The 22116-nt window shown below is 39.5% G+C and overlaps 2 protein-coding genes and 1 long non-coding RNA gene across 4 annotated transcripts in view; 1 reads left to right on the top strand and 2 right to left on the bottom strand.

Annotated features, from left to right (window-relative positions):
- The first annotated feature begins 63 nt into the window (after positions 1 to 63).
- The window catches only part of nonC (serine/threonine-protein kinase Smg1), a 31642-nt gene continuing 9589 nt past the window's right edge, over positions 64 to 22116 (top strand). For both annotated transcript variants that reach the window (XR_002681868.2, XM_022837374.2), the window contains exons 1-19: positions 64 to 255; positions 997 to 1262; positions 1492 to 1743; positions 2106 to 2276; positions 2585 to 2730; positions 2898 to 3117; positions 3717 to 3965; positions 4341 to 4576; positions 4842 to 5228; positions 5564 to 5731; positions 5921 to 6056; positions 6185 to 6724; positions 6989 to 7341; positions 7502 to 7670; positions 7888 to 8161; positions 8283 to 8532; positions 9063 to 9276; positions 11006 to 11137; positions 20349 to 20616. Coding sequence is in view for 1 of the 2 variants with exons in the window: in XM_022837374.2 (XP_022693109.1) it covers positions 198 to 255; positions 997 to 1262; positions 1492 to 1743; positions 2106 to 2276; positions 2585 to 2730; positions 2898 to 3117; positions 3717 to 3965; positions 4341 to 4576; positions 4842 to 5228; positions 5564 to 5731; positions 5921 to 6056; positions 6185 to 6724; positions 6989 to 7341; positions 7502 to 7670; positions 7888 to 8161; positions 8283 to 8532; positions 9063 to 9276; positions 11006 to 11137; positions 20349 to 20616 (4489 nt within the window). In the remaining variant the exon portion in view is untranslated. The remainder of the gene's footprint in view (positions 256 to 996; positions 1263 to 1491; positions 1744 to 2105; positions 2277 to 2584; positions 2731 to 2897; positions 3118 to 3716; positions 3966 to 4340; positions 4577 to 4841; positions 5229 to 5563; positions 5732 to 5920; positions 6057 to 6184; positions 6725 to 6988; positions 7342 to 7501; positions 7671 to 7887; positions 8162 to 8282; positions 8533 to 9062; positions 9277 to 11005; positions 11138 to 20348; positions 20617 to 22116) is intronic.
- Positions 10094 to 20462, bottom strand: LOC147753152 (uncharacterized). The gene is made up of 2 exons (XR_015312053.1): positions 20376 to 20462; positions 10094 to 11130 (listed from the first exon to the last, which is right to left on the bottom strand). It is a non-coding gene; the product is annotated as an uncharacterized LOC147753152 (long non-coding RNA).
- LOC147753153 (sialin-like) lies at positions 13822 to 16326 on the bottom strand. The gene has a single exon (XM_086969330.1). The coding sequence runs from the start codon at positions 16324 to 16326 to the stop codon at positions 14692 to 14694; it is 1635 nt and encodes a 544-aa protein (XP_086825456.1). The 3' UTR covers positions 13822 to 14691.

The following is a 22116-nucleotide window of genomic DNA, read 5'->3' as shown; positions in this document are numbered from 1 at the left end:
TATTCCGAATAATCTGACTACCCGTTGAAATAATACGATGAGTGTATTGTGGTGTGACTGACTGTTAACGCAAGCGGTCTATAATATTTTGTATGTATGTGCTGAACACTGTTCGTAGTTATAGAGTGGTTGTCATTTTTATTGTTGACTTGTTGTCAGACGTGTACATGGTTTAAGGCTAAAGAACTGAGGTAAAGATGAGCGGGTCTCGGAGACAGCGCAACGATAATGATTATGAAGCCAGGCAGAGTTCAGGTACGAATTTCTCTTTCATGATACATTCAAGAATGATTCCACAATTTTTAATGACTGATTTAAACATCACCATAGAGTAAGCAGGGCGCTTTACTAACGTTGTTTAGGAGAACCAAGAGAGCTTTCACTTTTATTGATAGATAATTTGTTTACATTTGAAGAACCATTTTTACAGGTTACACAGTAAATGTTTTCATTCATTATTGAAAAATATTAGTGAACTCTACATGTGCATGGAACACAGCGTTGAATACAAGAAAATTGGAAATGTCATTTTCTCGTGGAGAATAATGTCGAATGTTTCTGTAAATTTGTCTGTATTTTATTTATTTGATTCTCTAGTCACTTACTGCTCTAGCTGTTCAAGGGATTTGGATTTTAGATTAACAGTATTTGGATTAATTCGCATACCTCGTCCGGATCAGAATAGGATTTGAATCGCATGTTCTTTGCGTCTTAGGAAATGATAGGCTAAAATGTATTCTTATTTCGATTCTCAAAATTAAATTGAAGAATACATAACGGCTTCATAAATTAAAGTAAGTCGAGAGACACTGGGCGGGTCGTTTAGACAAGAGAAATATTAAAAGCACCGTTTCAGTGATTATGTGCAATGCCGTTCTTTACTTCCCTTTAGGAAATTACTTGAAAGTTTTAAATAATGAAGCGTTATGCCAATGAACCTGCCTGTCTTCTTTACAAACATTTCTTAATATTTCTTTATATTCGTTTGGTTCGCAGAACTGGAGACTTATCTTCAAGGCCTTGGTAGCGGTTCGGGACGATATGATCGGATGACAGATTCGAAAATAGAACTCATCCATAGTAACTGCAGCAGTCAGCCGGCGACCCGCAGACTGTTTCAGAAACATGCAATGGCTTTGGCTACCCAACTGTCATCGTACCTTCTCAACTGTCCATCGGATGACACGTCAAGATCGTACGTCACGCACATCTTGACGTACGTGGCGAAAATTCTCATAGATGAGGAATCGTCACAGCTCCAGGTCTGCGTGTGTTCTTAATTTAGAATGAAATAATATTAAGAATGTATGAAAAACAGTAAAGAAAAAACGATGTTAGGTCCAGTTAGACCTATTTCAGTAGAGTAATTTCATAAGAGGATATAGGCCAAGCGGCTGTTGCGCCGTTTCTCTCTAACGGATCTCCTTTAAAAGGTTAAGGTCGTCTGAACTTACGGAATCTATTTTTTTGATGACGTATGTCTTATTGCAGGGCTACCTTGGCGTACTTGCTAATAATGTCGACATGCCCGGCGACCTTTGCAAGATTTCCATCTTGAATGCCATCACGAAGATTTCGAAGTATCTGTGGAAGAAACGTCTTCTTTCAATGGGTTCAGAAGTTCTACTCCCCAAATTGTTCGAGATCCTCGAAAGCACCGACAATCCAGTCGTTTTGAAGCCCCTAATTGAAGGGTTTCTCTATTACGCTAACGATTCGTCGATCTTCAAGGGATATTTCAGAGTATTGTATCTTGAGTCTACGATACTAATTGTTTTCTACTGATCAGAAATCATAGAATCTGCCTTTTTTTGAAACAGATGATTAACCTCTACTAGAAATAATGAAATACCTCGATGTAATTGTGCGTTGTACGGCTCCTTATTTTACTATAGATCGTAATGTACATTAGAGCCAGTTCGCAACGATGTTTTTTTGGCTTTCTTTTACTTCTGTCGGATTCAAGCTAGCTGTCGTGCTTTTTTTTATTTGTAAAATAAACGAGATTATTAATAATAATACTATAAGGGATCTTAGAAATGAGTGAAATTTTCCTATTTTTACCGATTTTGGTGTCATCTGTTTATTGGTTTATTATATTGCAGGACGTGTCGGATATTTTAATCGGTTGGCATATTGATGGTTCAGCTGGCCAAGAGTTAGCATCGTTTATGGCGTCATCGTTAACTACGATGGCGCCGTACTTTTCCGTTGACTCTGACTTTTCAGTCTCGCTGATCAAGCAGTTCCAGGAGGACATCGCTTCATTTACTGCTGTATGTATGGGTTGCGTATCATTGTGTTCACAAACACTTCGGGCTGCTATGTAATTTCATCTCACTTTTTACTCTCTCATGCCTCTCAAGCTCACTCTTTCATGTTTTCTAAATGATACGAATCCAGCTCTCTGCTCTCCAACGTGAAATTTATAACGTGGCAAGGCTCCCTGCCTCACAAAAATTACCTCGGGTGTTATTTTATCTTACCTTGAATTGGAAAGTTCTCAGGTCGTAAATTACAGGAAGGATGTATAACAGTTTTGCCTGAACAGGGACCTAGCCCTATATCCATTTCTAATTCACAGAGTATCCTGAATGGTCAAAGCGGTGTTGTGGACAAACTATGCTCGATCCTGCTCGTCATGACGAATATAGCCAACGCTATTCAAAATCAGGTGGATATCCAAGTGGATGCGGAGGAGGTTATGCAGAATCTACTTACGGTGCAAAGGTGAAGCATATAGCAGTTGCTCGTTGTTTATTGCTAGTATAGACACGTATGGTGACCAGCTGTGCGCCATATAGGATGAGAATTTCGTTAAATATCATAAATTAGTGCCATCGTAGTTTTTATTGAGATTATTTCCACTGACACTGTCCTACGGTGTTTCTTTTCAGGTTCTTAAAGGATTCGTGTAGTCTTCTTTCATTTTTGACGGAAGCCAACGTGATGTGCTCCTCAATGACAGTGTTAATGAGTCGTTCCGCGGACATCTGTTCGTTCCTAACGCTTCAGTTGAACGATGCGCCCCAATTTCAAATTCATACTAGATACCTTGAAGCGCTCCTTAACCTTACATCACTTGTGATCAGTTCAACAACAAATGGACAAGTTCACGTGGGTATTACATCTGTGTTTATTTCAATTGAAAAAGTCGAAGCATCAAATTATATTGATGAATGATCGCGGAGCCTATATAAATAGTTTGACTCCAAGTTACAAGCAGGAACCGTTTCTACTAGTTAGTATGTTGGTAAATGGCATCTGTATCTGGTCTAAGCATACACCGATACTGCATACGTCGATGCGCTTGCTTAAAGGGCTAATCTATTATTGAATAGTCTGAGGATCGCTGTTTCCAATTTCGCAATGAAACACCGCACACAGTTTGAGCGAAACGATCAAAAGCGTATTTAAATTACATAGAAAGTTGGCAGCAAGTGTGATGACAGAGGACAAAAGAATACTATGGACATTGTTCAATCTAAGCCGTTATGTATATTGCTAGAGAAATGTTAGCTAGAAACACGTGTACAAACCATGGGAAACTTGGGCTTAATTTTATGGTCTAAAAAAGCGCGAGATATCTCGAAGACCACATGTTACATATCTGTAGATAAATAAAGTTTCACGGCTACGAACTTTAGTTAGAAGAATGCCAAAGTAAATATCTGAGCCGAAGTAGTGACACATGGCGGTGGTTTCATGTGTTTCAGATGACAATCATGGAAGCTATGTTTTCACCAACCGGCGCATTGTACAAGCTTCGCAGCAATAAGAGTGTGCAGATACAGGAAAGTTTCGTCCGCGTCAGCCGAGACATTATGGCTCTGAAAGATGTACCTCTTGTACAAGCCGGGTTTCAGTATCTTGCAAGTGACCTTCGTAGTCCAAATGTCAAAGTAGCTTTGGCAGCCGTCGGTGCGCTTCAGGGAATGTCCGAAACAAAAAATTCTCTCATTTCAGTAAGCAGTTCTGTCTCTCAGTAATTTTGCCATTGCAAAAAAACACTATAATATTCTTTAATGGTAATTTTCGTGTAATATTCTTCAGGGTGATTCACCTCTATTATTTTTGTTATTTAACATCTATCTTACGTTTAAACAATGAGTATTAAATTAATATTTTTTGATAAGTGATCGTTTATAGAATGTATGTATCCGCATGTTTACATTTTACTACTGTATTCTTAATGGTCAATCTACTTATTAATAGACTATTTATACATTAGTATGTGATAACCTTCCCTGGTTAATAATATGCTCTTCTCGTTTGACACGGGAGGGTAAATTTTTCATGAGTACCTTGAAGCTTACCCAAATACGATTTGCCCATTCCAGTTATTAGCGGTAAGGCCATCGCTATTTGAACTTCTCCATTCGTTAGTAGGAGATCCAGTTGTCGAGGAGCGCGTTCAACCTGAGATCCTCCGTCTTTTACGAGTGCACTCAATCACCCATACGCACTTCGTTGTGAACTCTGACCTTATTGAGCCGTCAACTTCCGCCACAGCAAATCACTTTAATATGATTCTCCAGCTTTTTACAAAACACCTTCCTGATGGTGGATACATAGGGTAAGTTCCTTTATTTGTCTTATGTTAACTGGATTCAGTATACTCATTTAATGTAAAGAAACTTACGTACTTCTATACATAGTAACACACACATGTGTACACAAGGTTACTGCTAACTATTTTATAACAACAATAACGAATATTATATGATAAGAATACATAAATAGTGTGTGCGCTAAATGAAATAGTACTTAAATACATAGAGACGAATGCGTATCTAATTCTGCATTTGCCTGTGGATTATCGTTAATTCTTCTGTCTGAAGTATATTGGTGCTCGACTGGTTGGATGAGTTGATATTCAACCCAACAGTAACCGCTTACGGGGAGCAATTAGCTTCTGCACCCGTGATGACAGCATTAGTGGCTGCAGTTGTCGACGTGATTCTTAAACAGTGGAAGAACCCTTACTCAGAACGTGCGCTGAACATCTTGACGGGTCTTCTCAAACTCGAAGGATGGTCCTTCGGAGAGCCAACGTTGTCTGAGGTGCGGAAGTTAGCAAAACTCGGGTCAGCAGACAAGCAAATTTTAGCCGTTTTGGATATCACCGGTGAAGATAGCGACGATTTGGTTGAACGTTACGATTGGCAGGCAGGAGACCCGATAGCGTTCAAAAAATTTATGTTGTACGTTTCTGGACAAAGCGACAAGTAAGTTGGTCTCAGTTTGTTCTTAATTTTTATTAATTTTTAAAGAGCTTAATTTTTAAAGCATGAGTTTGTACACATAACTTACTACTTAGGTGATATTATTTTTTGGTCTCTGTTAATTATATTATGTTCCAAAGGTGTTTTGATGTTCAGTAACAGGTTAAGGTATGTATAAATATGTCAGACAGAGCACCGTTTTCTGGTGTCCTACTTATTATTAGAACAGCTATTATAAAGAAATGGCATGACAGGAATTTAAAAAAGTTGAAAGCGTTATGTGCTAGAACTTGTTCTTCGAATCTAATTTTATCACGTGGGTCCTGGCATTTCAATAGGTTGAGCGATACGTTATTGTCGCGCCTCTACATGAAATGTGAGGGGGATGGTTCCTCGTCAGTTCCGTGTTCCAGCGTACTTTGGGCTTGGCTTGCTTGGCAGAGTGCACAGCACCTTGTGCACGGAAAGCTCAAAAGTTATCTGGGCAAACCTCAGGACTCGCTGGGGTAAATTTTTTAACTATCGAAACTTCAACTCTTCTTACGATGTCAAGTAATAAATCTGCTTTGCAAAAACTCACTATTGCCTTTACATTGTATTGCAAACAAATTAAAGGCCAAAAAGCATACCTAAAATACATAAAAAAATCAACTTTTTATTTTTTTTTTACATTCATATTGATTTTTGTGTCTAAGGTTCATCGAATCTGTCCTAAAGAGTTCACTTGATGAACATCGGGGCTGTGTAATGTTAAAGTTTATGGATGCACTCGAACGCTGTATGTATCAGGCTTACGAATGTACAGTAACGATCAGCAATAACTACGAAAAGGTACGTTAAATTTAACGAGTCAGCCAGCTATAATCCGCCATTACAAGTGCCTTTAATTTCTTCAGCAAAGAAATTTTAAAACCACCAAGTTCTATCTGTTTTGATTTGGTTTTTTCCGTGTTCTCTAGCAATGCCGGGCTTTCTTTCGCGCAAATCGCAACACCTGCCAGGAGTGGTTGCAAAGGGTAAGGCCGTTCGTGGCTAAGCTGTCGATTACGCGATGTCAACATCCTTTGGCGGTCTGGCAACTCGAATCATTCTTTGACAACAAGCTCACCTTAAATAGCGATCAGATCAGCTTCTTTGCTTCGCTTTACACGAAAGCTGTCATCGAACTGAAAGCGCCGAATCGACTGCTGGGTTTTGCTCACTTTTTGAGCACAAACTTTACGCTATCTGAGAGTCTCAGTCAATGGTTAAAGGCGAGCTCGCAGCATGCCGGCCAAAAGCTCGAAACTGCCCTTCGAAGTTACGAAAAATTGAAGCTGAAGGATAATCCCATTCTAACGGAGATGGTCAAAGACCAAGTGGAAAGCTGCCGGAGGAGCTTAAAAATTTGCGACGATATTACCCAGTGGGACGAATTGAAGCTCAAGAACTTTGTGTCACGACAGCGCAAGAAATCCAATTTCAATCTTGCCTTTGAGGCACTACGAAGGTTCGAGTCGGTGAGTTGCTTTTCTTTCCCAACTCGATAAGTGTCATAAGATTTAGTAACGTACTTTGTGAATTACGAACAAACCATAAGTTACATTATGGATATAACAAATACCTAAGCTTAATTGAGCACTACGCGTATATCGCACGAGCTTGAGATATAACGATGATATAACCCACATAGAGGTACTATACCAAAAATGACGCCTAACTATGGAAGATTTAATCACGTTTGCAGTATGCTTTCCCAATACTAAACGTCATTTTTTTTTCAGACAATCGACGAAACACTTGTCCTAACGGAGATGACCGCAGAAGCCCGCGGTGCTTACCGGTTCTCGTCGGGTCTTTGCAATCGCCAGTACAGCAAATTGGTTCGAGCACTTGACGGACCTTCTGCAGCTGTCGCTGTTTTATCAGAAGGTCAGGCTGGCGATGCAGAGTCTCTTGTCGGTTTGGCTCGAGTTCTCACTGCCGGCGGAGTCCAAAATTTGTCAATGGGGATTACAAGCGAGGGACACCATCAATGGAGGGTAGGTCTGTTATTAAGCCAGGCGTGCCAACAGAAGCCGGATTACGCTAAAGCCTACTTCAAGTTTGCGGATTGGTCCTATTACTGCGGCAAGAGGTAAGGGACGCTCATATGAAAAGCATCGCGTTACTGTAGAAATTTTATATCGAATTCCACGCAACTTTTTAGGTCTGTGCGTCATGTGTTATCGTATAAGGATTCATTACTGCTTGTTTCACAAGAGGACCAATGCATAAATTAACAATTATGCTTGCAGAGACATCGACTCCGGCGACACACAGATAGCTGCTGTTGAACAAAAGCTGATCTCCTCGGTTCTGACGCCTTTGGGTGTTGCACACTTGTCCACGCCAATGTGTTCGGTCATTGGCCGAATCGAATATTGTGATTCGGGAAATTGTGGATGCACATCGAAGAAACAAAAGGTCGGTTTGTATATCAACGTGTCATTAATTTACCATAATCCAATATTGGCTAGTATGGTTGAATTATTTTGAACAAGTCTCAAGTTTCATAAACTTCTACTAATTTGTCTTTTTTGTCATGTTTTTTGCGCATTTATTGAACATCACTAATTGATTGGTTAATTAAATGACCTTTTTCCTACCTCGCCGCCGTATGCTATGAACGAATTGTTCTAAGATCCTTGCATTACTCGAGGCTGAATCTGTGCCCGAGCCTGGATTGTCGCAGGCATGCGATCATCTTCTTTCAGTTGAGTTGGCCGTACAATCCCGTGTGTTCCGTCATTACCACAGCGCATTGGATGCGTATTTTCACTTCTTACGATTGAGTCCGGCAGGCAACGATGCGGCTCAGGCCGAGGCGACTTTGCGACTTTTACGGCTAATCGTCAAGCATGCTCACTCATTACAAGACACACTTGAAGGTCATATGGCGACTAACATTGTCACAGGTATATTTCTATGCATGTACGATTTTTTTTCATCTAGTTCAATCTGACTGATATCGTGCTGCCTGCTATAGACGCTATAAAATTTTTGAGCTAACGTTTCATAGTATGTTCGTTTTTGCAGAACCGTGGCATGCAATTATTCCTCAGTTATTCGCGCGACTTAATCATCCTGAAGAGTATGTACGGAGGACACTTGTGCGCCTAATAGCACGTATTGGGGAGAGTGGAGCATTGCGACTAGTTGCCTATCCAGCGATCGTCGGTGAGCAAGCTGCTCACCAGGAAGATCGACTGGCAAATATCCGTAGACTTCAACAGGATCCCAGCCAAGAACTTAGTCAAAGTATGGCGGAATCCAGCGACGAGGAAAAGTTAGTTATGATTATTCTATCTGATCCATTATATGATAGAGCGAAAGGAACTTCAATGATAGAGCCCTGTAAAGTGCAAGCCGCTTTGATTTACATATATAAGGAGTTGAACATACACGATAGAATTCATTTTTGCTCACATGTAAATATGGTAATTCTATTGGGAAGCAATTAATATTATCAGTTAAAAAGAATTCGTAACAATGTAGCGTTGCAGTAACGGTTTAGTCACGGTCAACTCTTTAGGCATATATAAAACACCATTGGACAGCGATTGTCAACTATCTAGATATTTCGTAACGAAGCAGCTCATTTATAATAGTTCACTCAACTTCTAATATCCTTTTCCTTCACTAACTTTTAAACCAAGTTTGTTTGGTCGTAGAACGCTAGATCTATTAAATTAACGGTTAAATTTAATTATTATTAAAAATTAAAATGACTAAAACCCACCACTCGTTACTTCCTAGATATAGTCATGTTGCTTGATGGCTTGTTGGCTAAAGATGCTTCTTCTATATTACCTCCAGTGATGCGCTGGAGGTTGAAGAGATGGACGATGCGTCAAAACGCTGTTACGCTGAAATATGCGCTTCTCTACGACGGGATAATGGAGCTCAGATGAGTGAAATTGAATTATTCGTAAGGGAGATGGAGAGAGTATCCGTTCTTTGGGAAGAAAAATGCCTAGCAGCACTAACGCAACACTACCCACAGTTAAATCAACCCGGTGGAACCCAGATGGTAGGTGCCACCTAGCGACAAACGCTTACCGTCCTTTAAATATTATGCCATATACAACAGAGCCTGTTCTCAATATTCTAATTTTGGGTTAAAGATTGGGCTTTAAAAAATCATAAATGCGTTCGACTCAAGAGATTGGGCATTCTATGACCATAAGAACTTTTGTAAATATCAGGTATGGCAATTTTTTTAATCAGCCAGCGTGAACTAATTACACAATGTATTATAATGCCTAATCTTAAGGAAAACGTCGTGCAAGAGCATTCCAATTCTCATTCGCGATTAAAAAACGTCTCGCGACTCATTAGTTGACTAAACCTCCGGAAAAACTTGTTTCAGTACATAAGATGGAAGTGCTAGTTGTTTTCTATAACTTCAAAGTGCGAAAATCTTATAGTAGAAAAAATTAGCTAGGCGATAGAGTCTCATTAGACATTAAACATGCGTTGGTGCTAAAGAGCTCAATGTCCTTACGTGAGGTTTCCATCCAGAAACAACCAGGCTAGGAGTCGCTTTTCTTCTTGTTTTTCTATCATCTTTTTTTATTTATTTCGTTCTGTTTGATATGATTTTGCAAAAATCCTGACACATTTATATGTGCAGTGTGTATATATATGTGTGTGTTTATACATTTACACACACATATATATACACATATGAATATTCCTCTTACATACTCTAGGGTACTATCATCGCTGGACAAGTAGCCACAAGATCAAACTCAAATATAGTATAACATTCATTACCTATCCATGTTGGTGAAAACGCCATACTCGAATGAAGGACTAGTATAAAAAGGATTGTTAGTACATCGGTCTAGAAGTTGTCTACCATAGTATTTATTTTAATGACATAATTGAAAGTTGAACCTGTACAAGTCGTTCACGTAAATAAATTGAAAAATGTAGTACAAGTTATCAACACGTGATTTGAAACTCGGCCATAAGTCAATGGCCGTAAAAGAGGACTATGGTGGAAAATCATTTTATAGGTAACGTTAGCAATCAATGAAGCGCGCTGTTTATTTCAACCACCTGTGCCCAACCGTCATACGTCTCGTGTTTCTCTGTAGACGAGTGTTTCCTGTGTAAGCTCTACCAGAGAAAATGGCATGGCTAATCTTCCTCATGTCGCACAGTACAAGGACGTCACACTCGATAAATGTTTCTCATATATTGCTTGCCAACAAACTTTCTCATGAGAGACATATGTTTCCATCTATGGTACAGCAGTAATCTAAATTGTAATTTTTTATTTTATTTATTTATTTTGTCATTTATTACTGAAGCCATTAGATGATTGGTTGACGTCTCGCTTTTATTGAGCCTCCTCGAGCGTCGTGGTACACTGTGTAATAAAAGTGAAATTACTTCCATCTGCTATTTGAGCTGTTCAATTGTTGGGGAGCTTTATTTTTATAGCAGGTTATCTTTTCGTTATGTACCATATATAGTAGTTGTACAGACAGAAAGATGAACATACTAAAGTTTTTTTAGATTTTTTTGCATTGCATAAGGTTGCATCAGGCTGAAATTTTTTGAAATTGATAATGTAAGGCCTCCTATCGGACGAATGTTATATCATTTATGATAGGTCTTCGGGAACACCCAACTGACATTCATGTTTAGATGATGTAAGGAATTAGTTTTACCAATTTTAACAGAAAATGGAGCTACTAGAATAAATTGAATAATTCTGCAATAACTTTATTATGATTTCCATCGTGTAGTGCACGGATTTACTGAAGGACCTAATCCAAATGACGCTGCTATCGCCGGCAGAAACACCTCATGAAGAATGGTTCCAGAAGAACTTTTCGGGACCCCTTAATAAGACACTCGACACATTCCAGAACTGTAAAGTAAGTACTTTGTCAACAGTATTCGAATTTTATTATAGGAAGGTAACACCAAATACAACACTATGTATAAATATTGTATTTTAGCCACAGTTAGTTATACATGAATAAATTTAATTATAGCATTTTATATACGCATATATTTTTGAAAGTCGTTTTTACAACAGTTTATATGTGCTGTAAGGTCATGTACAATTTATGACGATAAATACGCTACATTTCTGTAAATAAATTCACCAATGCGAAAGAGAAGGAGATGATATTTATAATAAATGCTATTTAGGTGTTAGAGAAGATCGAATTTGTTTCCGATAGTGTTTTTATGGGTACTTCATTGCCTATGGATTTTGATTCGGTCGAAGTTTGAACAAAGTCAGCAGGTTTAATTTTCGCGGCCTCGTAAACTTCAGCTAAGTATTTCGTAGTTCTGACGACATAATAATCAGAAGCGAAACGGCTTCAAAAGTAATTATTCTACTTGAGGATTTGCGTTGGCGATTTCTTAGAAGTTAGTCTTAGAAATTGCATTTTGCGGGTAGGGAGGACGCATTCGCTTAAGTGTTCCGAGCGTTACTAATCGTACTGACGCCTGGTGGAGGGACATTATCCTAGGGTTGAACTTCATAGGTACCGAAGAACTGGAAAACAAGCACTTAGACAATCTTTCTAAAGGTTGCAACATAGAAGGTGTACAACCAACTAGTTGTTGTATTCATGCCATTCACGAATATACCGGTATGCTTGACGCCCGAATCCCACTAAGTGCACTGAAGTTACGCTAATTCCGAAAACATTTTTGCGAAAATCTAGGATCATGTCTGTCAACATGGGGTTAACACCAGTCAAGTTCATACCTTGAACTGAACAGGCAAGCACAACTAGAACCATATTTATCTGACCATCGCATTCGGCTATGGCAATAACAATGTAAAATATGGCATTGAAAACTTAAATTGGTGGTGATATAATACAATATCAATTTAGAGTAGTACTTTATTGATAAGCGTATGCAAATAAGAAAGGAAGACCTCATGCCACGGAGTAAACGAATGCATTATGTCATGTTCTGCCTGAAACAGGAGTGATTATGTACCCCCCAGTAGAAAGCACTTCGTATAAACCCTTGCACCATTAAGCTCCACGTGAGTAGGTTCAGATAGACTGTAGGTACACGTTCGTGGTCTCATTCTCTATACCATTGTAACCCACGTAACAGTTGCTAGTTCGTGGACTGCTGTGTAGTTCACCATCGTTATATGTGGGGCTTGAATTATATGAGCTCATATCAGGCCGAAAGAACCAAGAAACAAGAAAGTTCTTGCCATAGAGCCTATATTTCTGCCTGGTCATTGATTTGCCGTTGTTATGTATTGTTCTAGACGATGTGCAATTTAACGCACCGATCGAAGTGCGTGTGGCCAAGCTGTCCGGATCATTATGGCTAATCCATTACCAGCCTGGGCACATAGCTATTTCTGCGTACTGCCTATATTTTTTCCAGAAGACTCCAGATATCGGAGAGTCCCATGCTTCGTAATGTTTACATGACCTCGTGTGTGATATCAGGCAGCAAATGTCAAAACATCACTAAGAGGAACCCGATGCAAATTATCATTCGGTATAATCTAACGTTGTCATGATAACCATTATAATCGCATGTCCAATACAGATACGTGTAGTTTGGAAACCCGTATAAGAACAAGGTTAGGTAAAATATAAGTTTCTTTGCGAAGGTGGGCTGAAGGACACGGCATTGGTAGTTAGATCCTGCATCACAAACATTGACTGGTATTCTTAGGAAAAGACCTACGTCTTCTTCTAATTCAACTAACTAAAGAATACAGAGCTTGCTCTGTATTATTTGTTTTTCAAATAACTGCCGGCGAACATGCCACCGAGGATTTTGCTGTTCTCGTTTATAGACAATAATAATCTGATGATAAGCAATAGTAGTAGCATTTGCCGTATGGGCTAGCATCTAGCCATTAGGCCAACTCAACGTACCAAAATTTGGTCATGGGGGAAGAATCATTCATTTGCTCATGCGCTAGGCATGAATGTTGACAATAAATTAGTGTAACAAAGATCTTGGGAGTGTTTACTCCATAGTGTGCGGCTGAAATGCGCAAGTAACGCTGAGAATAACTGCTTCTTTGCTGTTAACGAGTTCGAGTACTCAAGAATGCACCCAAGAAGAAGTAGCAAACAGCAGCTCACAAATTGTACATAGGACTTTGTGACGCTGCACTTTTAAACACAAACATATCCAGAAGAATTGTGCGAGTAATTTTTATACGAAAATTAGTCGTATGATTGGAAGCGCACGCGCGCAAATCATGTCTACACATGTTAATTGTTGCTGCGTAGATGGAAATCTACAATAGACTGATTTAAAGCAAAGATCGAATGAACTTTCTAACTTGATTTATCGTTATAAGCAAAACATTTTAGTTCATGGAATCCCTTATGTTCATGGATGAACTACCGCTCCTGACATTCACATTAGTATACACGTTCTACCCTTGCAGGCTATATCTATAGAGAAGATTCGTGGGGTACCAAGCTTTAAATAGTAGACATGGTTGCTTAAGCTACAATGTTTGTTTATCCGCACTTTGCTTTGAAGAACAGCATAAGAGTTATGAGAAACAGGGATGGTAGCTTTATTAATAGCGTGCTCTGAGCATTTATTGATTCATGGTCTTTAACATTACGGTGATCGTTGTATCAGGACGTTGACAAATAGCATGACACCGATCGAATAGACTGTCTCGCTTCTTCAGATTAACCTGGATATCATCAATTCCGGTTCATTGGTGCGAGCCACTTGTGTTGTAGTTTTTAAGTTACGGACAGCTCTGATCCGTTCACCTTAGTTGCCTGTTGTCCTCTAGCAGATTGATCTCAGTTTTTAGTGAACAGACTGTTTTTCTTCCAGATATTAACGTTGCCATTTTGCAAGATGAGATGAGATGACTTTTAGGAAACCAGTGCTTTCGGTTGAAAAAGTAACATGGCTAAACACTGAGTAGAGAAACTGCTTAAAGTGAGGGCAATAACGAGTCATTGCTCGTGGATGTTCGTTATAGCGCGTGTACGACGACGACGACCCCACAATCTAAGGAAGCTGTATGGACAGTTCGTGTAGGCATTTTTGCTATAGCTTGGGAGGTAGAATACCCAATATATTCGACGCATAGCCAATGATTAGGTCGTCGTTGAATCCAAAGTCAAACCAATAGCCAGCGGTTTAGAATTTAGAACCTTTTCGCCCTCATTCTGCATTGGGTCAAAAGCAACTACGCAGCTTCTCTATAAGTGGACACGACCTGTTAAACACGTAGCAGGTGTCGGTCTCATGTTGTTCCTTCAACTTGGTCGTGTGTCTGATCAAATTATATGTACGGCTGCTATATCAAAGTCACAGCTCCCAAAATTCGGATAACCAGCTGCGGATACGCTCAACAAGAATTTTTTTTTATCGAACTCTCCGTTTATGGTGGCATAGCCCAGTTTGTTTATCCCTATACGGTGCTCTCTACGTAGGAGACTGAAGACTATTTTTTGGTTTTTTTCCTCTCTCTTTCGTTGTCATTGTGAGCGTCTGATTGCTTGATTTTAGTCGGCTTGGACTCTATGATTGGCAAAGCTAGAAATGATTCCTCGGCTGGCAAAACTAGATCAGACTCATTTGTGCTTGTCTCATGCTTTATCATTTTTGGCTGTGCAAGACCCCAAGGCTGAATTTCTGCGGTGCCGAATATTTGAAAAATGAGCGCCGAAAGGAGCCCAATGATACCAGCAACGTAGAAGCTGTTCGCCCAGTTTAAGGTCGTGTTCTTCTCTTCGGTGAGCACACCAGTGATATACGGACAAGCTATGCCGGCTAATGCAGCGACCATTACACTTACGCCAAAAACGCTTCCGGCAAAATCCGGAGCTATATCTATTGGAATAGGACCTACACCAGCCTCATTTATACCCCGAAATATACCCACAGTCACAAACAAAACGAGGTTAACCATCCCATTACAACCGCCAACAGCCACTACGACAAATAAAATTATCGACGGGACAACAAGCGAAATCGCGTTGAATAATTTACGTGCGTTCGTCAGAGACAACCAACTCCGGGCTACAATTGCGTCACATATTGGTCCCGAAGCCAGACAGCCCACTGTTGCTCCAACATATGGCAGTGCTGAAAACATGCCATTGCTGCGAATATCAAAGTATAAGACCGTACCAAAGTATGTTGGCAGCATTGAGCCGAGAACAGCATGCAAATACAACGCTCCAAATAGGGCAATGTGAGCGGCCCATGCGGAAGGTGAAAGCAGAATGGCCTTCCAAGGTGTAGGCGCGTGAGTGTTACGATGTCGTTCAACGTCTCCAGTGATATACCTTAGCTCGGCTTTCGACATCAAACGATGCTCTTTCGGGGTGTCGGTAATAAATATTACCCAGAGCACGCACCATACTATGCTAAACACACTGGGCACGTAAAATGCACTCGGCCAGCCCCCAAGAAACCCGCTACCAGCCAGTTCACCGGCTACGAACATCCCGACGGCAACGCCAACAAAAACGCCTGAATGTACAAAAGTAACAGCCATCGCCCGTTGATGCTCTGGAACCCAGTAGGCCAATTGAACCTCAATTGATGGGAAGGTGACTCCTGCGCTAAGGCCTTGAAATAGGCGAAGGGCGACTAAGCCAATATAATCAAAATATTGCGTGACGATCGGCACGAGGAAACCTAGAACCGCAGCAATAAATATTCCGGAGACAAACAGCCACCGAGGACTGAATTTTTCGGCAAGGGTTCCGCCTGGTATAGGAGTCAAAATATACCCCCAGAAGTACGATCCCAGTACGAGACCTTGAGTTATCGGGCTCCACTCGAAAGGTCCATCCGAGTGTATGATATCTTCGGTGATACTGTGATTAAAATCCTTATAGCAGTCGCTCTTTGTCACCGTTTTATATATTGCTGTATGGTTTACCATAGATACGATAGCGACATGTAGGTTAACTCGCAGCACAAATATACACGAGAAACCAGTAAAGCCTAGAAGAAGAAACACGTAACGGAATTGTATCCAGCGTTCTTCCGGTCTTCGGTCATTTCGTAAGCCCTGTTGAACTGCAGTGTCCTGAGATCTACCGCCCACAGCAACGTTCGCAGCCATATTGAAATTCGGTTTCACGCACGATTCACTCGTATCAATTTTAAGGGTATGCTGATGCGCTTGCTTATTTTCCGTGTACTTATGCGTGTGCTTATTTCCGCTACGGGTGAAGTGTAAATTTACTATTTTCGCATCACATGTGCCCGAGCAGGATAGCTTTTTAAGTGGGTTTTATCTGAATAGCACGTTAGAGACGGCGTAGTGACTGATCGTCTAGGTAGATATTTAATATTAGTTCAGTGGGCGTTAAACCAACTGTCCATTCAAGATACGAACTCGGTTAACTAACAGACAGAATGCGTGCGGCTTGCGTCGAATTTATTAGGAACCGATGAACGTGCTAATTGGTCAACGAACTCGTTACTGATATATGTCACTTACAGCCGCTAGGTATTTTATAGTTTAATGGCGTCTCTGATATTAAAACACGTTCAATTGTATTGAATAGAAAACAATCACCTCATAGTATTATACGAAACCGAACACTTTGGCTTCCCTTCGCCACAATATGCGAGATACTCTTTTAGCAGTTCGTTGTTGATCGGATAAAGATATGAGTAAAATATGTTATCTAGGGGCAAATTTTTTGCCGAAAACTTTTATCTGTGTTGCATTAGTGGAGGATTGCCCGAAATCGACACGAAACCATTTTTTTGTGATCAAATAGAACTTGCTTACGCAGGGGTTTCAGTATCTGTCGTCTAATCATTGTTACCTAGTGTAGTTTGGCGCTTGAAATCTAGTGAGCTTTATTTGTATTTGTTAAAGATGGGGAAGTTCTTCCCTTTATATTGGCATGAAGACAACTTGGATCAACCTATTTAAATCTGCTTTGTACCTAAATTTAGAGAAAAATATGCATCATTTGGAACATATACAGTCCCAGTGTCCTCGCTTGGTGGTCTCCGATTTTGTTTTCAATGCTGAGTTCGTGTACAGGGTCGATTGGCCTGCTTGAGCAGGAGAACTACTAACTACAGTGTGTATGGAGACGACGGCAACGTTAATATTGATTCGCATCACATACAAAGTAGGCCGATAAGACGAAAAACAATTATAACGTGTCGATTCTGGGTTCTGGCTTGCTATTTAATTTGTCTGATACCCACGTCGGAATGGGCGGGTCTTCCGCTTTTCTGGTTGAGACTACGCACATACCGAATACGCTAAGGACCAGTTTTACATGCGAATTGTTTTTCAGTTAGATTCTGCTAAAGTATTGTGGTAGCCTCTCGTGACGTATAATTTATGGTTGTGTATACGATTCACATAATCTACAGGCTACAGGCTAATAAATATCGACCACGTATATGTGCGTTAGAGGACAGTCCAGGAAGACGAGTGCTTTCAGTGTTCTGTACGCAAATCTGTTGGGTATGACGATATAATGGATTCAAAATTGATGGTATCTGGCTCTCCCTTGTTACGACTTTTCGAAGCAAGCTGCATTTTCAGTGAGATGCTCTTTTATGTTTCCATGCATTTGTCACAGGGCTCTGGCAAGTTCTGGAAAGCTATACACCTGCCACTCGTGTCTTTATATATATTTCTCGATTTATGGCATTTCGAAGGAAATCCATAGTCGCTTATATTTGCTTATCAATTGCTCTTTTTAGGGCGCGGAATGCCCCGTAATCACACATATTTAAATGGGGAAAATGAGCGGGTTGACGCCGACCTTGGATATTTCCCTTCTATATTCAGGAAATAATTATGTGTGGCAATGAGGTTTGGCGTTGTCATCAAATAACTATACTATGTGCTTTTGGTAGCCGTGTTCTAGGGTGCACGAGTCTCTTAAGAAACTGTGTTTCTCTGTAATTTGTAATGTCTCTAATGTCCATTGCAAATAGTACTATCATTTTATTTCCTAACCCCCTCAGTACTGTTAGCAAACTAAATTTCTCTCCAGGACGATGCTACTTTTTCAGCTGGCCCCTCTCCGGTTGGCAGTAGATATTGAATTATACCTCCAGAGAGGTTTTTATTCCGAGAACTGGACGTGGAATATACCACATACATTCCAACTGGCCTGAAATCAGTCCATTAGGGACCCATTTTTTACTCAATTTTTGCATTTTCAGTATTCGAGTTATCGTTCTGTTCATCGTTCCATATGAAACACCAATTTTGGCCGATAAAGCTATTAGGCTCCAAGCTCTGTTGTCGAAGAAAGCTTTTTCAATTTCGGCAGTGCGTTTTTGTCCTGAAGGTCCCGACATCTGATCATTTACTTGCTGCTTGCTGATGTTCAACATTCCGACCTCCGTCCTTGAAACGTTCACGCCATTCGCGTACTGTGCTTTCATCTAGGGCCTCGTTGCCTGACGTCTTCTTCAATCTTTGCTGAATTTCCGTTGCGCTGTTACTTTCGAAGAACGAAAACCTCTGAGCGTCAATTTTCGGGACTAAAAGATTATAGACTTGTGAACCTATCTCAACTGAAGTAAACTCAGCCCGTCTTCATTTCCAAGTTTCTTGAAGTTACTCAGTCTCAAAGTTGGTCGGATTTTTCCGTAAAAATCTAGTACTTACAAAGATTTACAGTAAGAGAATTATAATAAAAAGAGTTAAAATTCTATGCAATGTGTCACGAAGAAAATGCATTTACCTGGCTCTCAATTTTTGGAAATGATCACATCTCCTCTGATATGGCTATAGCAGATGTTCTGCATTTTGGTTTGCGTTGAATAAAATCATGAGCCGTACAGATGAACTCAGTTTTGTAGAATTAAGGCTTTTTTGTTAGCAATCGCAAACCAGATTCGTGATTCACTCTTTCTTACTTTTATCAATATATACCTATAATAAATCATAATAATTATATCATGCGTTATTATAGGTAAAATGAAATATGATAAAATGAAAATATTTTTATTGACACGTAAATTTGTCAAAAACGGTGACCGCTCAGTAATGATTTGGTTATCTTTTTTTTGAACGTTATCAGGCTACTATACAACTTTTGTTTAATTGTACAAGACAATCCGCTATCTTAATTATTACGAGGAAAATTCATTCCTAAATAACTCCTTGAAGTTTTATCGACTATATATATAAGAATCCATTCGAGATAATCCCGGAAGTTTTGTTTTGCTGTCGCGAAGATCTGAAATTTGTTTGCTATTTCCCAAGGATAGATTTAAATAAACTTAGTGTGCCGTAGATGCAATGGTGCAGACGTACTGCTCACAGCACGCTTATGAAATACATGAACATAATTTCGATATTTAATAAACACACTAGGCGTATGTTGTAAGAAGACATTGTACGATAAAATAGCATGTAAGGTAATAATCTGACTTTAAATGAATATGTCAGAGTTTCGGGACTCTGACATATTCCACGAATACAACTTCTATCAATCAAATGCAAAGTAAATTAGTGAAAAAGAATTTAGCCTGCAACTGAAACGGGACTCTAGTATCAGACTCTTTATCAATTTCCCACATGTGTGGAGATAAGCTTTCTGTATTTTTAAAAAATTCATTAGACTAAGCCAGCTAGGTAAACATAAAGACTGGCTGTAAGTTGTATGGTTCTCATCATCTGTCATATCGTATACAATAGGTGCCTATTGTGTAGATATCAAGGGCTGACTAGGAAACACGAGCATATGTCATTTTCAACAGGGTTGCTGTTTATGCAAAAATTAAATCGGTCGGCCCTGGATGTATTGTGGAAACGTTTTCCGACGTAAAAAAATCGTTCGTTCTGTGAATTTTCTACTATTTGTTAAGACCTGTGTCTGGCATAAGGACTCCTTCATAAAAAAATAATTTTGAATCGCTATTTTTATTTTAGGTTTGATTGTTGAATTAAAGTTATATTCAACAGCTTTTGCGAACGTTTCATGCTTTTAGATAAAGCTCAGTTTTGTGATACATTATAAAACAGTGCATCTGGACACATTGTTATTTGATTTACGCGATGTTTGGGACCTATTAATAAAAAAAAAAGATAAACTATCGATGATACCATCCATCGCTCCTTCTAATGATATTGACCTTATTATTTTACAGGATCCAGAAATTCTGAAAAAAGCTTACAAGGCATTATGTGCAACAGTAAATGTTAAGATTCAGGAGGATGTACGGTCCCAGTTGGCCATGTCAACAATCTCTCCTCGTTTGGCGGGCCTCAGGAATACCTTACTTCCCGTGCCGGGACAAAACCGAGCGACAGTTGCGTCTGTGGCATCAACAGTTACTCTATTGCCCACCAAATCAAAGCCGAAAAAGTTTGCGCTCATTGGAGATGACGGCGTTAGGTATACGTTCCTGTTCAAAGGTGAGTTCCGTTTTCAATCTAAAACATAGAGAGATAAATTACGAATTACAGTTTCTTTAAGGTTGTAGCATCTAATTATCGTAACATACCCAGTAAAGTAATGGGGTTTAAAATTTCTTTCTCGTAAGGTATTTTTCAACCTGCATATCAATTAACTACCAATTTTCCTACCGTTTTTTGCGACTACCTTTTCCTGCAAGGATAATCTACATATCTACATATGTTATCTATAGTTTTTTTCCGATATGATCCGAATTAGTCATATGTCACACTGTTGAACAAGTAATGCAAGAGATACCTAAATTTGGCACGTCATTAGCCCTATATTCGAGCACTGCGTCGACCGGAATAATTGCGCAACAACAAAATAGCTGTAATCAGTATTTGATGATGCTTAATGACTGTAATATTATGATAGAATACAGCCTTATATTCTGTTCTTTCAAAAAGTTCCATATATAATTTGTAACAAAGCTTTGGCGTGCTATCCTACGTATGTGACTGATATAGTTTTATCTACATTTATTATGGCCTTTTGATACTGCCGCTCTCCCTATGATTCTTAATAACGCCAACGGGATAAATATAGGTGAACGCCCGTTTCTTCACTCAATTTGGCCGTAAACTAGAACTGGACAGTAAATACGCCTTACTGAACTTGCACTGCGTTTCAAGTCTTGGCTCTTTCGTGACTTGTTATTATGTTCTTTTTACATTTGGCAATAATCGTTTTTATAATGTGACTTAGGATTTGTTCCATTCAATGATTTTATAGATTTAACTCATTAGTTTAAGGCCTAGGCAATTTATGAATGTTAAAGATGTACTCGGTCTAGTTATTAAAAAACGCTTTAAGCTTATGGTGTCGATCTTGAAACCTTACACGAAATGGCCAATATCAGCACTCATAGGACAAATTCCCTCGCGAACATAATACACAATAGAACAAACATTGGCAGGCTTAAAAAGTTTTTTTCACCTTTTTATAAACAATACGTTGTTTTTTCTAGTTAGTTCATATATCATATTCATATACGATCATAAATAGCAGTTTGTCTTCTGTCTTCTTCTTCTTCATTTATCAAGCTTATTCATTGTGGCTGTCATCAATCTAGTCAACGTAAGCTGACCCGTAATTATTAATGACTAAACTGTTATATCGACTCTCTTTGCTTACGCGCATCGAGAAGGATCCCTGCGGATGTCCTGCGGCCGTAAATCGTTTTATTTAGTAAAGACGAAACCATAGTGGGATTCGTATTGCAATTACTCAGTCTGATAGTTGAATTCTCTGTGGCGCTTTTATCCAACTGTAAAATCAGCCCTTCAACTGGACTTAGCGTTGAACATGTCATGCTATTATGTAACTTACTAAGAAGTGGACAAAGCATTTGGATTTTCTGTCAGGTGCTTTACAAGCGTTTAATGATTTTTGAAACAAAAAAGTTCAGTTCCCCCGACTTTCACGGCCGTGTACTATAACTAAAACTGGCCGATTCG

Source organism: Varroa jacobsoni, unplaced genomic scaffold (assembly GCF_002532875.2).
Source record: "Varroa jacobsoni isolate VJ856 unplaced genomic scaffold, vjacob_1.0 scaffold_702, whole genome shotgun sequence".
NCBI lineage: Eukaryota > Metazoa > Arthropoda > Arachnida > Mesostigmata > Varroidae > Varroa > Varroa jacobsoni.
The sequence above is the reverse complement of the archived record's forward strand: the minus strand, read 5'-3'. Positions and strand labels throughout refer to the sequence as shown.

What these genes read in the sequence shown, in the direction of transcription:
- LOC147753153 (XM_086969330.1), bottom strand. Translation starts at nt 16,326, where the DNA reads ATGGCTGCGAACGTTGCTGTGGGCGGTAGATCTCAGGACACTGCAGTT.